The sequence below is a fragment of the Oncorhynchus mykiss genome, chromosome 4 (genome assembly GCF_057628025.1).
Source record: "Oncorhynchus mykiss isolate SJ-2025 chromosome 4, ASM5762802v1, whole genome shotgun sequence".
In the NCBI taxonomy this organism is placed as follows: Eukaryota; Metazoa; Chordata; class Actinopteri; order Salmoniformes; family Salmonidae; genus Oncorhynchus; species Oncorhynchus mykiss.
In genome coordinates, this window is record NC_143025.1 from 87346078 (window position 1) to 87358189 (window position 12112).

General features: G+C 46.0%; 1 protein-coding gene across 2 annotated transcripts in view; it reads left to right on the plus strand.

The window, feature by feature from the left end:
- Positions 1-12112, plus strand: part of LOC110521100 (ryanodine receptor 3) — a 266242-nt gene that overhangs the window by 173048 nt on the left and 81082 nt on the right. For both annotated transcript variants that reach the window (XM_090233224.1, XM_036976224.2), the window contains 8 exons: positions 889-1109; positions 1414-1504; positions 2627-2767; positions 9351-9514; positions 9752-9830; positions 11047-11136; positions 11670-11804; positions 11912-11983. In XM_090233224.1, coding sequence (XP_090089350.1) covers positions 889-1109; positions 1414-1504; positions 2627-2767; positions 9351-9514; positions 9752-9830; positions 11047-11136; positions 11670-11804; positions 11912-11983 — 993 coding nt within the window. The remainder of the gene's footprint in view (positions 1-888; positions 1110-1413; positions 1505-2626; positions 2768-9350; positions 9515-9751; positions 9831-11046; positions 11137-11669; positions 11805-11911; positions 11984-12112) is intronic.

Genomic DNA, 12112 nt, shown 5'->3' on the forward strand with positions numbered 1-12112 from the left:
GTTAGGTGTTGTTTACAGTGGTTATTAGTTTGTTTACAGTGGTTAGTTGTTGTTTACAGTGGTTAGGTGTTGTTTACAGTGGTTAGTAGTTTGTTTACAGTGGTTAGTAGTTGTTTACAGTGGTTAGTAGTTGTGTACTACTGTTGGTTACAGTGGTTAGTTGTTGTTTACAGTGGTTAGTTGTTGTTTACAGTGGTTAGTTGTTGTTTACTACTGTTGGTTACATTGGTTAGTTGTTGTTTACAGTGGTTAGTTGTTGTTTACAGTGGTTAGTTGTTGTTTACTACTGTTGGTTACAGTGGTTAGTTGTTTGTTTACAGTGGTTAGTTGTTGTTTACAGTGGTTAGTTGTTGTTTACAGTGGTTAGGTGTTGTTTACAGGGGTTAGTTGTTGTTTACAGTGGTTAGTTGTTGTTTACTACTGTTGGTTACAGTGGTTAGTTGTTGTTTACAGTGGTTGGTTGTTTACAGTGGTTGGTTGTTGTTTACAGTGGTTAGTTGTTGTTTACAGTGGTTAGTTGTTGTTTACAGTGGTTAGTTGTTGTTTACAGTGGTTAGTTGCTGTTTACGGTGTTTAGTTGTTTGTTTACAGTGGTCAGTCAGTCACCAACCGTTGGTCTTGGAAAGCTATTGGGTTGGCAGGCTTTTCTTTCAGCCCAGCTCTAATGATTAGTTGTTAAGCTGAACCGGCTGGGTTAGTGCTAGGTTGGAACACATAACCTCCTGTAGATGTCCAGAACCAGTAGTTTGTGGGCACTGTATTGATGCTTTAGGGAGAAACTGAGCAATAAATAAACCTACTCAAAGGATTTGAGTCAAGAAATCCAGTGTTGGTGATGGCCACTGGTCTATCCGCTCTCATTCATGTAATTCTGTCCCTTGGCTCTAGGATGTGTTAAGCACCACAGAGACCGCTTTGGCCATGAACAGGTACATCGGTTCGGCCCTGCTTCCCCTGCTGACCAGGTGTGCTGACCAGTTCTCAGGCACGGAGCACTACGCAGCGCTCATTGACTCTACCCTCCACACTATCTATCGGCTGTCCAAGGGACGCTCCCTCACCAAGGCCCAAAGAGACTCTATCGAGGAGTGTTTGCTTGCCATCTGCAAGTAAGTATTAACAAAGACTCACACCATGTTATGAACCTCTCAGTTCTCTAAAACCCCTCCGTGGACCTCTAAGGCCTTGCTGAGGCCCTGGAGTCTCCTGTAACTATTGGGTTTTCAGTTGTCGACCAATATGTAGCTGTGGTAGCTTTAGGTCAAAGCTAGGGTTGCAAAATTCCAATAATTTTCACAAAATTCACTGGTTTTCCAGAATTACTAGTCAGAGTATTATTTTCCAACCTGAGATATCCTCATATTTGACTGTATGTGTCAATCACATGTTTCTCTTCCACCTGCTGCCCTACAGACACCTGCGCCCTTCCATGATGCAACAGCTGCTGAGACGTCTGGTGTTCGATGTTCCCCTGCTGACAGAGTACTGCAAGATGCCACTCAGGGTAAGATCCCATTCTCACAGAGTACTGCAAGATGCCACTCAGTGTAAGATCCCATTCTCACAGAGTACTGCAAGATGCCACTCAGGGTAAGATCCCATTCTCAAAGAGTACTGCAAGATGCCCCTCAGGGTAAGATCCCATTCTCACAGAGTACTGCAAGATGCCACTCAGGTTAAGATCCCATGCTCAGAGTACTGCAAGATGCCACTCAGGGTAAGATCCCATTCTCACAGAGTACTGCAAGATGCCACTCAGGGTAAGATCCCGTTCTCACAGGGTACTGTAAGGGGCCTGTCAACACTAGCCCCCCCCCCCCCCTTGTTGTTATGGGTGAGAACAGCTCGGTTGACACCCCTAGCCTCCCTCCCTCCTCTCCTTCCTCTCCCTCCCTCTCTCCCTCTTCTCCCTCCCTTTCTCCCTCCTCTCCCTCCCTCCTCTTCTTCCCTCTCTCCCTCCCTCCCTCACCCCCTCCCTCCCTCCCTCCCTCCCTCCCTCCCTCCCTCCCTCCCTCCCTCCCTCCCTCCCTCCCTCCCTCCTCTCCCTCCCTCTCTCCCTCCTCTCCCTCCCTCTCTCCCTCCTCTCCCTCCCTCTCTCCCTCCTCTCCCTCCCTCCGCTCACATAAACAAGAAGTCTTCACTTCCCCTCTTCATCTCAGTTTCTTCTAGTTGTAGTTTCCTGTCTCTCTCTTTCCCCTGGGTGGGGGGGGGGGCTGATATACTGTAGGTGTGACCTCTGTCTGATGACACATCTGTCTCACTCCTAGCTGATAACACGGTATCTAGTTCAAGTACATTCCGAGTACATACTGTACATAGAAAATTCATTTAAACAGGAACCAGACTTTTACCTTCATGTACGTTCATTTACAGAATCTTAATAGGATATTGACGTGAATACTTCCAGCAGTTTGGAAGAACACAGGGGTACAAATACCTGAATTTAGCATCAGTGGGATGGAGATATGTTAACTTTTTTCAGAATTTATTTCCTCCAACTTCTGACCACCCACCACCAAAACGATTCATCTTAATTTCCTCTCATCATCTTACTTTCCGCTAGTAGCTACTACCTAGAAGGGTTTCAGCAGCGGGATACGGACTTTTCCTTTTGTGTTTCCTCCAGCTGCTGACTGAACACTATGAGCAGAGCTGGAAGTACTACTGTCTTCCCTCGGGGCTGGGGAGCTCCGGTATGGCCTCAGAGGAAGAACTGCTGCTCACCAAAAAACTCTTCTGGGGAATATTCGACTCGCTCTCAACAAAGGTACGGATGATACTGTTATGTGTAATCTACAGACCCTTCGTTCTCCCTCAGGACTGCTTTTACATGTACAGCGCCTTCGGGAAAGTATTCAGACCCCTTGAGATTTTCCACATTTTTTTACGTGACAGCCTTATTCTAAAATTGATTAAATTGTTTTTTTCCTTCATAAATCTACACACAATACCCCAAAACTGCAATATTACATTTACATTCGTATTCAGACCCCTTACTCAGTACTTTGTTGAATCACCTATGGCAGAGATTACAGCATCGAGTCTTCTTGGGTATGGCGCTACAAGCTTGACACACCTGTATTTGGGGAGTTTATCCCATTCTTCTCTGCAGATCCCCTTAAGCTCTGTCAACTTGGATCGGGAGCTTTGCTGCACAGCTATTTTCAGGTGTCTCCAGAGATCGGGTTCAAGTCCGGGCTCTGGCTGGGCCACTCAAGGACATTCAGAGACTTGTCCCGAAGCCACTGCTGCATTGTCTTGGCTGTGTGCTTAGGGTCGTTGTCCTGTTGGAAGGTGAACCTTCACCCTAGTCAGAGGTCCTGAGCACTCTGGGGCAGGTTTTCCTCAAGGATCTCTCTGTACTTTGCTCTATTCATCTTTGCCTCGATCCTGACTAGTCTCCCAGTTCCTGCCACTGAAAATCATTCCCAAAGCATGATGCTGCCACAAGCATGCTTCACTGTAGGGATGGTGTCATGTTTCCCCCAGACGTGACTCTTGGCATTCAAGCCAATAGTTCAATCTTGGTTTCATCAGACCAGATAATCTTGTTTCTTATGGTCTGAGAGTCTTTAGATGCCTTTTGGCAAACTCCAAGTGGACTGTCATGTGCCTTTTCCTGAAGAGTAGCTTCCGTCTGGCCAGCTCTGGGAAGAGTCTTGGTGGTTCCAAACTTCTTCCATTTAAAAATGATGGGACCATCAATGCTGCAGAAATGTTTTGGTACACTTCCCCAGATCTGTGGCATGACACAATCCTGTCTCGGAGGTCTACAGACAATTCCTTCGACCTCATGGCTTGGTTTTTGCTCTGACATGCACTGTCAACTGTGGGACCTTATATAGACATGTGTGTGTGCCTTTCCAAATCATGTCCAATCAATTTAATTTACTACAGGTGAACTCCAATCACATTGTAGAACTGTCTCAAGGATAATCAATGGAAACAGGATGCACCTGAGCTAAATTTCAAGTCTCATAGCAAAGGGTCTGAATACTTATGTAAATAAGGTATTTCTGTTTTAGAATTTTAATACATTTGCATTCAGTCATTGTAGGGTATTGTGTGTAGATTGCTGAGGATTTGTATTTATTTAATACATTTTAGAATAAAGCTATAACATTACAAAATGTGGAAAAAGTCAAAGAGTCTGAATACTTTCCGAAGGCACTTTGTATAATGCTAATGGAGGCTTAAAGTCTTACGGTACATGACTTTATGTCTGACTGGTTTCCATCTAAAAAACATCAGTTATAATCCTGAGCCCAAAACAATTCTTACAATATCAGGCGCGGGCTGAATATTTTTTTTTCATGCCACGAAAGGGCCCGGATCCTGGCAAATAGGTCCCTGCTCAATTTAATCACTGTGTGTTTTAAGAAACCTGTCTTTCCAGGTTCAGTAACTGTTGTTCTGTTTCCAGGTTCAGTAACTGTTGTTCTGTTTCCCGGTTCAGTAACTGTTGTTCTGTTTCCGGGTTCAGTAACTGTTGTTCTGTTTCCAGGTTCAGTAACTGTTGTTCTGTTTCCAGGTTCAGTAACTGTTGTTCTGTTTCCAGGTTCAGTAACTGTTGTTCTGTTTCCAGGTTCAGTAACTGTTGTTCTGTTTCCAGGTTCAGTAACTGTTGTTCTGTTTCCAGGTTCAGTAACTGTTGTTCTGTTTCCAGGTTCAGTAACTGTTGTTCTGTTTCCAGGTTCAGTAACTGTTGTTCTGTTTCCAGGTTCAGTAACTGTTTGACTGAGGCTTTTATTATGACTGAGGTTTTTTTAAATCACCAGAGTCTGAGTGTGTCTCTCTAGGAAGCAGAAGAGAGAGAGAGACTGTGAACAGAGCTAAAGTGTGGCTGAAATATTAATAATTTATGAGAATGTGACAGATCACTGCTCTCTGGCTCTGCAGTGTGTTTCTGCTCTCTCTCTCTGTCTCTATCTCTCTGTCTGTCTCTCTCTCTGTCTCTGTCTGTCTGTCTGTCTGTCTGTCTGTCTGTCTGTCTGTCTGTCTGTCTGTCTGTCTGTCTGTCTGTCTCTCTTTCTGTCTGTCTGTCTGTCTGTCTGTCTGTCTGTCTGTCTGTCTGTCTGTCTGTCTGTCTGTCTGTCTGTCTGTCTGTCTGTCTGTCTGTCTGTCTGTCTGTCTGTCTGTCTGTCTGTCTGTCTGTCTGTCTGTCTGTCTGTCTGTCTGTCTGTCTGTCTGTCTGTCTGTCTGTCTGTCTGTCTGTCTGTCTGTCTGTCTGTCTGTCTGTCTGTCTGTCTGTCTGTCTGTCTGTCTGTCTGTCTGTCTGTCTGTCTGTCTGTCTGTCTGTCTGTCTGTCTGTCTGTCTGTCTGTCTGTCTGTCTGTCTGTCTGTCTGTCTGTCTGTCTGTCTGTCTGTCTGTCTGTCTGTCTGTCTGTCTGTCTGTCTGTCTGTCTGTCTGTCTGTCTGTCTGTCTGTCTGTCTGTCTGTCTGTCTGTCTTTCTTTCTTTCTTTCTCTATTTTTCTCTCTCTCTCTTCCTTGTTATGCTCCCCTCTCTCCCTGCAGGAGCAGACATGTCCTCTTTTGACCCAACTACCCATGTCTAAGAGAGCAGGAGATATTATGGCGCCGGAGGGGATGGCTGCTGTTTTACAGGCTCCTGTGCTATTTTGTTTGTTTTTTCACATTGTTCATAACTTATTTTGTACATAAAGTTGCTGCTACCGTCTCTTATGACCGAAAAGAGCTTCTGGACATCAGAACAGCGATTACACACCTTGAACTGAAAAATATTTTTTCTTTAATGAGTCCGACGCAAAGGATATACTGCTTTCCGGAGACCAGGCCTAAATCCCTGTCATTCTCGTGAAGAAAAGGCAGAGATACAGAGGGAGAAGGTCAGGGTGCCTTGTGAGGATTCAGAGGCGAGTGAGTAAATCACCACTACCATCGATTCTATTGGCCAACGTGCAATCACTGGAGAATAAATTGGATGATCTATGGTTGAGACTATCCTACCAACGGGACATTAAAAACTGTAATATCTTATGTTTCACCGAGTCGTGTCTTATGTTTCACCGAGTCGTGTTTTCCACGCATCAGCGTGACGAGGGACGGGGGTGTGTGTCTTGTTGTCAATAACTGCTGGTGCGCAATGTCTAATTTTAAAGAAGTCTCGAGGTATTGCTCACCTGAGGTAGAGTACCTCATGATAAGCTGTAGGCCACACTATCTACCAAGAGAGTTCTCATCTATATTATTCGTAGCCGTCTATTTACTACCACAAACCAAGGCTGGCATTAATAAGACCGCACTCAACGAGCTGTATAAGGCCATAAGCAAACAAGAAAATGCTCATCCAGAGGCAGCACTCCTAGTGGCCGGTGACTTTAATGCAGGCAAACTTAAATCCATTTGACCTAATTTCTACCAGCATGTCACATGTGCAACCGGAGAAAAAACTTGAGACTACCTTTACTCCACACACAGAGACGCGTACCAAGCTCTCCCCCGCCCTCCATCTGGCAAATCTGACCATAATTATATCCTCCTGATTCCTGCTTACAAGCGAAAACTAAAGTTGGAAGAACCAGTGACTCGCTCAATACGGAAGTGGACAGATGATTCGGACACTACGCTACAGGACTGTTTTGCTAGCACAGACTGGAATATGTTCTGGGATTCATCCAATGGCATTGTCTTCATCAATAAGTGCATCGACAACGTTGTCACCACAGTGACCGTACGTACATATCCCAACCAGAAGCCATGGATTACAGGCAACAGCCACTCCGAACTAAACACAAGAGATGCCGCTTTCAAGGAGAGAGACACTAATCTGTAAACTTATAGAAATCCAGCTATGTCCTCAGACAAACCATCAAACAGGCTAAGCGTCAATACAGGACTAAAATGTAATCCTACTACAACAGCTCCGATACTCGTCGGATGTGGCAGGGCTTGCAAACTATTACGGACTACAAAGGGAATCCCAGCCGCGAGCTGCCCAGTGACGCAAGGCTACCAGACGAGCTAAATGCCTTTTATGCTCGCTTCGAGGCAAACAACACTGAAACATGCATGAGAGCACCAGCTGTTCCAAACAACTGTGTGATCACGCTCTCCGTAGCCAATGTGAGTAAGACCTTTAAACAGGTCAACATTCACAAGGCCGCTTGCCCAAACGGATTACCAGGGAATGTACTCAGAGCATGCACAGATCAACTGGCAAGTCTTCACTGACATTTTCAACCTCTCCCTGACTAAATCTGTAATACCTACATGTTTCAAGCAGACCACCATAGTCCCTGTGCCCAAGAATGCGAAGATAACCTGCCTAAATGACGACCACCCCGTAGCACTCACGTCAGGACCTATACACTAGGCGGTGTCAGAGGAAGGCCCAAAAAAATTGTCAAAGACTCCAGTCACCCAGACTGTTCTCTCTGCTACTGCACGGCAAGCGGTACCGGAGCTCCAAGTCTAGGTCCAAAAGGCTCCTTAACAGCTTCTACCCCCCCAGCCATAAGACTGCTGAACAATTAATCAAATGTTCACCCGGACCATTTACATTGACCCCCCCCCCCCCCTTTTGTTTTGTACACTGCTGCTACTCACTGTTTATTATCTATGCATAGTCACTTCACCCCCACCTACATGTACAAATTACCTCTACTAACCTGTACCCCCACTCACTGACTCGGTACCGGTAACCCCTGTATATAGTTTATTTATTGTTCTGTAATTTTATTATCTAACTCTAACTCTATTTCTTGAACTGCAGTGTTGGTTAAGGGCTTGTAAGTAAGCATTTCACGGTAAGGTCTACACCTGTATTCAGCACATATGACAAATAAAGTTTGATTTAATTTGACAACGAGACAGAGAGAAAAGAAAGGGAGAAAGTGACAGACAGTCTGAAGGACTTTCTAATGACTGTTTGTTACCTCAACCCTCTGTTTGTCTCCACTCTGTCTACACTATGTCTCTGTTTGTCTCCACTCTGTCTCTGTTTGTCTCCACTCTGTCTCTGTTTGTCTCCACTCTGTCTGCCCCTGTCTCTCTTTGTCTCCACTCTGTCTCTGTTTGTCTCCACTCTGTCTCCACTCTGTCTCTGTGTGTCTCCACCCTGTCTCCACCTGTCTCTGTTTGTCTCCACTCTGTCTCTGTTTGTCTCCACTCTGTCTCCCCCCGTCTCTGTTTGTGTCCACTCTGTCTCTGTTTGTCTCCACTCTGTCTCCCCCTGTCTCTGTTTGTCTCCACTCTGTCTCCCACTGTCTCTGTTTGTCTCCCCCTGTCTCTGTTTGTCTCCACTCTGTCTCTGTTTGTCTCCACTCTGTCTCCCCCTGTCTCTGTTTGTCTCCACGCTATCTCCCCCTGTCTCTGTTTGTCTCCACTCTGTCTCTGTTTGTCTCCACTCTGTCTCTGTTTGTCTCCCCCTGACTCTGTTTGTTACCTCACCCACTGTCTCCCCCTGTCTCTGTTGGATACCTCACCCACTGTCTCCCCCCGTCTCTGTTGGTTACCTCACCCACTGTCTCCCCCTGTCTCTGTTTGTTACCTCACCCACTGTCTCCCCCTGTCTCTGTTTGTTACCTCACCCACTGTCTCCCCCTGTCTCTGTTGGTTACCTCACCCACTGTCTCTGTTGGTTACCTCACCCACTGTCTCTGTTGGTTACCTCACCCACTGTCTCTGTTGGTTACCTCACCCACTGTCTCCCCCTGTCTCTGTTGGTTACCTCACCCACTGTTTCTGTTGGTTACCTCACCCCCTGTCTCCCTGTCTCTGTTTGTTACCTCACCCACTGTCTCCCCCTGTCTCTGTTTGTTACCTCACCCACTGTCTCCCCCTGTCTCTGTTGGTTACCTCACCCACTGTCTCTGTTGGTTACCTCACCCACTGTCTCCCCCTGTCTCAGTTGGTTACATCACCCACTGTCTCCCCCTGTCTCTGTTGGTTACCTCACCCACTGTCTCCCCCTGTCTCAGTTGGTTACATCACCCACTGTCTCCCCCTGTCTCTGTTGGTTACCTCACACACTGTCTCCCTGTCTCTGTTTGTTACCTCACCCACTGTCTCCCCCTGTCTCTGTTGGTTACCTCACCCACTGTCTCCCCCTGTCTCTGTTTGTTACCTCACCCACTGTCTCCCCCTGTCTCTGTTGGCTACCTCACCCACTGTCTCCCCCTGTCTCTGTTGGTTACCTCACCCACTGTCTCCCTGTCTCTGTTTGTTACCTCACCCACTGTCTCCACCTGTCTCTGTTGGTTACCTCACCCACTGTCTCCACCTGTCTCTGTTGTCTCCCCTCTGTCTTCCCCATACAGAAGTTTGACTCTGACCTGTTCAAGACTGCCATGGCCTGTCTGAGTGCCATTTCTCTGTCTTCCCTATACAGAAGTTTGACTCTGACCTGTTCAAGACTGCCATGGCCTGTCTGAGTGCCATTTCTGGGGCATTACCGCCTGACTATATGGATGCCAGCCCCGGTGTCATCCTGGAGAAGCAGGCGTCTGTGGACACACACGGCAACTTCGACCCCAAACCCATCAACACTGCCAAGTGAGTGGCCTGGGACAGAGAGAGGGTTTTGACATTGAATAGCTCTTATTGAAACCCTTGCAAGGTGAATTACCCTAATTATCACACCAAGGTCAGGATCCACAGAACACACAGCCTCATGACAGCACCATGAACTAAAAGATGGGAGCAGAGGGAGAATAGCACCACTGCACTAAATGTCTAGGTTGTATTAAAATGAAGGACTAACATTGGTGTCTGTCTCCTCCTTCTTTCTAGTATCTCCCTTCCAGAGAAACTGGACTACATCGCCAACAAGTTTGCAGAGCATTCGCACGTCAAATGGTCCTCAGAGAAGGTACTGCAACCTCAACAACTAGGTTCAAACGCTGCCTTTCCTGTGTAAGAGTCTGAATGTAAGGTCTTTACATGGCCTAACTTCTAGACAAACATGGCCTAACTCCTAGACTAACATGGCCTAACTCCTGGACTAACATGGCCTAACTCCTGGACTAACATGGCCTAACTCCTGGACTAACATGGCCTAACTCCTAGACTAACATGGCCTAACTCCTAGACTAACATGGCCTAACTCCTGGACTAACATGGCCTAACTCCTAGACTAACATGGCCTAACTCCTGGACTAACATGGCCTAACTCCTGGACTAACATGGCCTAACTCCTAGACTAACATGGCCTGACTCCTAGACTAACATGGCCTGACTCCTAGACTAACATGGCCTGACTCCTAGACTAACATGGCCTAAATCCTAGACTAACATGGCCTAACTCCTGGACTAACATGGCCTAACTCCTGGACTAACATGGCCTAACTCCTAGACTAACATGGCCTAACTCCTAGACTAACATGGCCTAACTCCTAGACTAACATGGCCTGACTCCTAGACTAACATGGCCTGACTCCTAGACTAACATGGCCTAAATCCTAGACTAACATGGCCTGACTCCTAGACTAACATGGCCTAACTCCTAGACTAACATGGCCTGACTCCTGGACTAACATGAACTAACTCCTAGACTAACATGGCCTAACTCCTAGACTAACATGGCCTAACTCCTAGACTAACATGGCCTAACTCCTAGACTAACATGGCCTGACTCCTGGACTAACATGAACTAACTCCTAGACTAACATGGCCTAACTCCTAGACTAACATGGCCTAACTCCTAGACTAACATGGCCTAACTCCTAGACCAACACGGTCTAACTCCTAGACTAACACGGTCTAACTCCTAGACTAACATGGCCTAACTCCTAGACTAACATGGCCTAACTCCCAGACTAACATGAACTAACTCCTAGACTAACACGGTCTAACTCCTAGACTGATATGAACTAACTCCTAGACTAACATGGCCTAACTCCTAGACTAACATGGCCTAACTCCTAGACTAACACGGCCTAACTCCTAGACTAACACGGCCTAACTCCTAGACTAACACGGCCTAACTCCTAGACTAACATGGCCTAACTCCTAGACTAACATGGCCTAACTCCTAGACTAACATGGCCTAACTCCTAGACTAACATGTTTTAACTCTTGATCTACAGGTGACAGCGGGATGGAAAATGGGAGAGTGCGTGGATGATGATGCCAAAACTCACCCTCTGCTGAAGCCTTACAAGTCACTGAGTGAGAAGGTACTGTTGACATTATAACCCTAATCTGTCACTCAGTGTGAAGGTACTGTTGATACTATAACCCTAATCTGTCACTCAGTGTGAAGGTACTGTTGACATTATAACCCTAATCTGTCACTCAGTGTAAAGGTATTGTTGATACTATAACCCTGATCTGTCACTCAGTGTGAAGGTACTGTTGACATTATAACCCTAATCTGTCACTCAGTGTGAAGGTACTGTTGACATTATAACCCTAATCTGTCACTCAGTGTGAAGGTACTGTTGACATTATAACCCTAATCTGTCACTCAGTGTAAAGGTATTGTTGACATTATAACCCTAATCTGTCACTCAGTGTGAAGGTACTGTTGACATTATAACCCTAATCTGTCACTCAGTGAGAAGGTACTGTTGATACTATAACGCGAAACTCAGAATCCAGAAACACATTTTCTCCGCAGTAGCTACTGTAGCTAGCTAACAATCTGTCACGAGAGACTGATTTAAAGGGTCATTTACTGGACATTGTGTGGCTGTGTCTGTGTTTGTAGGAGAGGGAGACGTACCGCTGGCCAGTGAAGGAGTCTCTAAGGAGTATGTTAGCTTTGGGCTGGAACATGGAGAGGACCAAGGAGGGAGAGGCCATGTTAATCAGGAAACAAAGCAAGATCTCAGAGTCCACTCAGGTAGTGTGGTTGTGTATATATACTGTACGTTGAATGGCTAACATTTCCCCATCAATATCACCGATGTTTATTTAATGATTCATTGTATTATCTTTTAATGTTGACAGGACAACGATAACGAATTCATCCCTGAACCACCACTGGATCTGAACAATAGTACTCTATCCAGAGAGTTGCAGGTTGTTGTCATGGAACAATTGCTATGTTTTTATGTTGTTATTGAACAATGTTCTCCAGAATGTTTTACCCTGTATCAAGTCATGAAGTCATGATGTAATGTAACATCTGATGGCATGCTACTAAGCAGG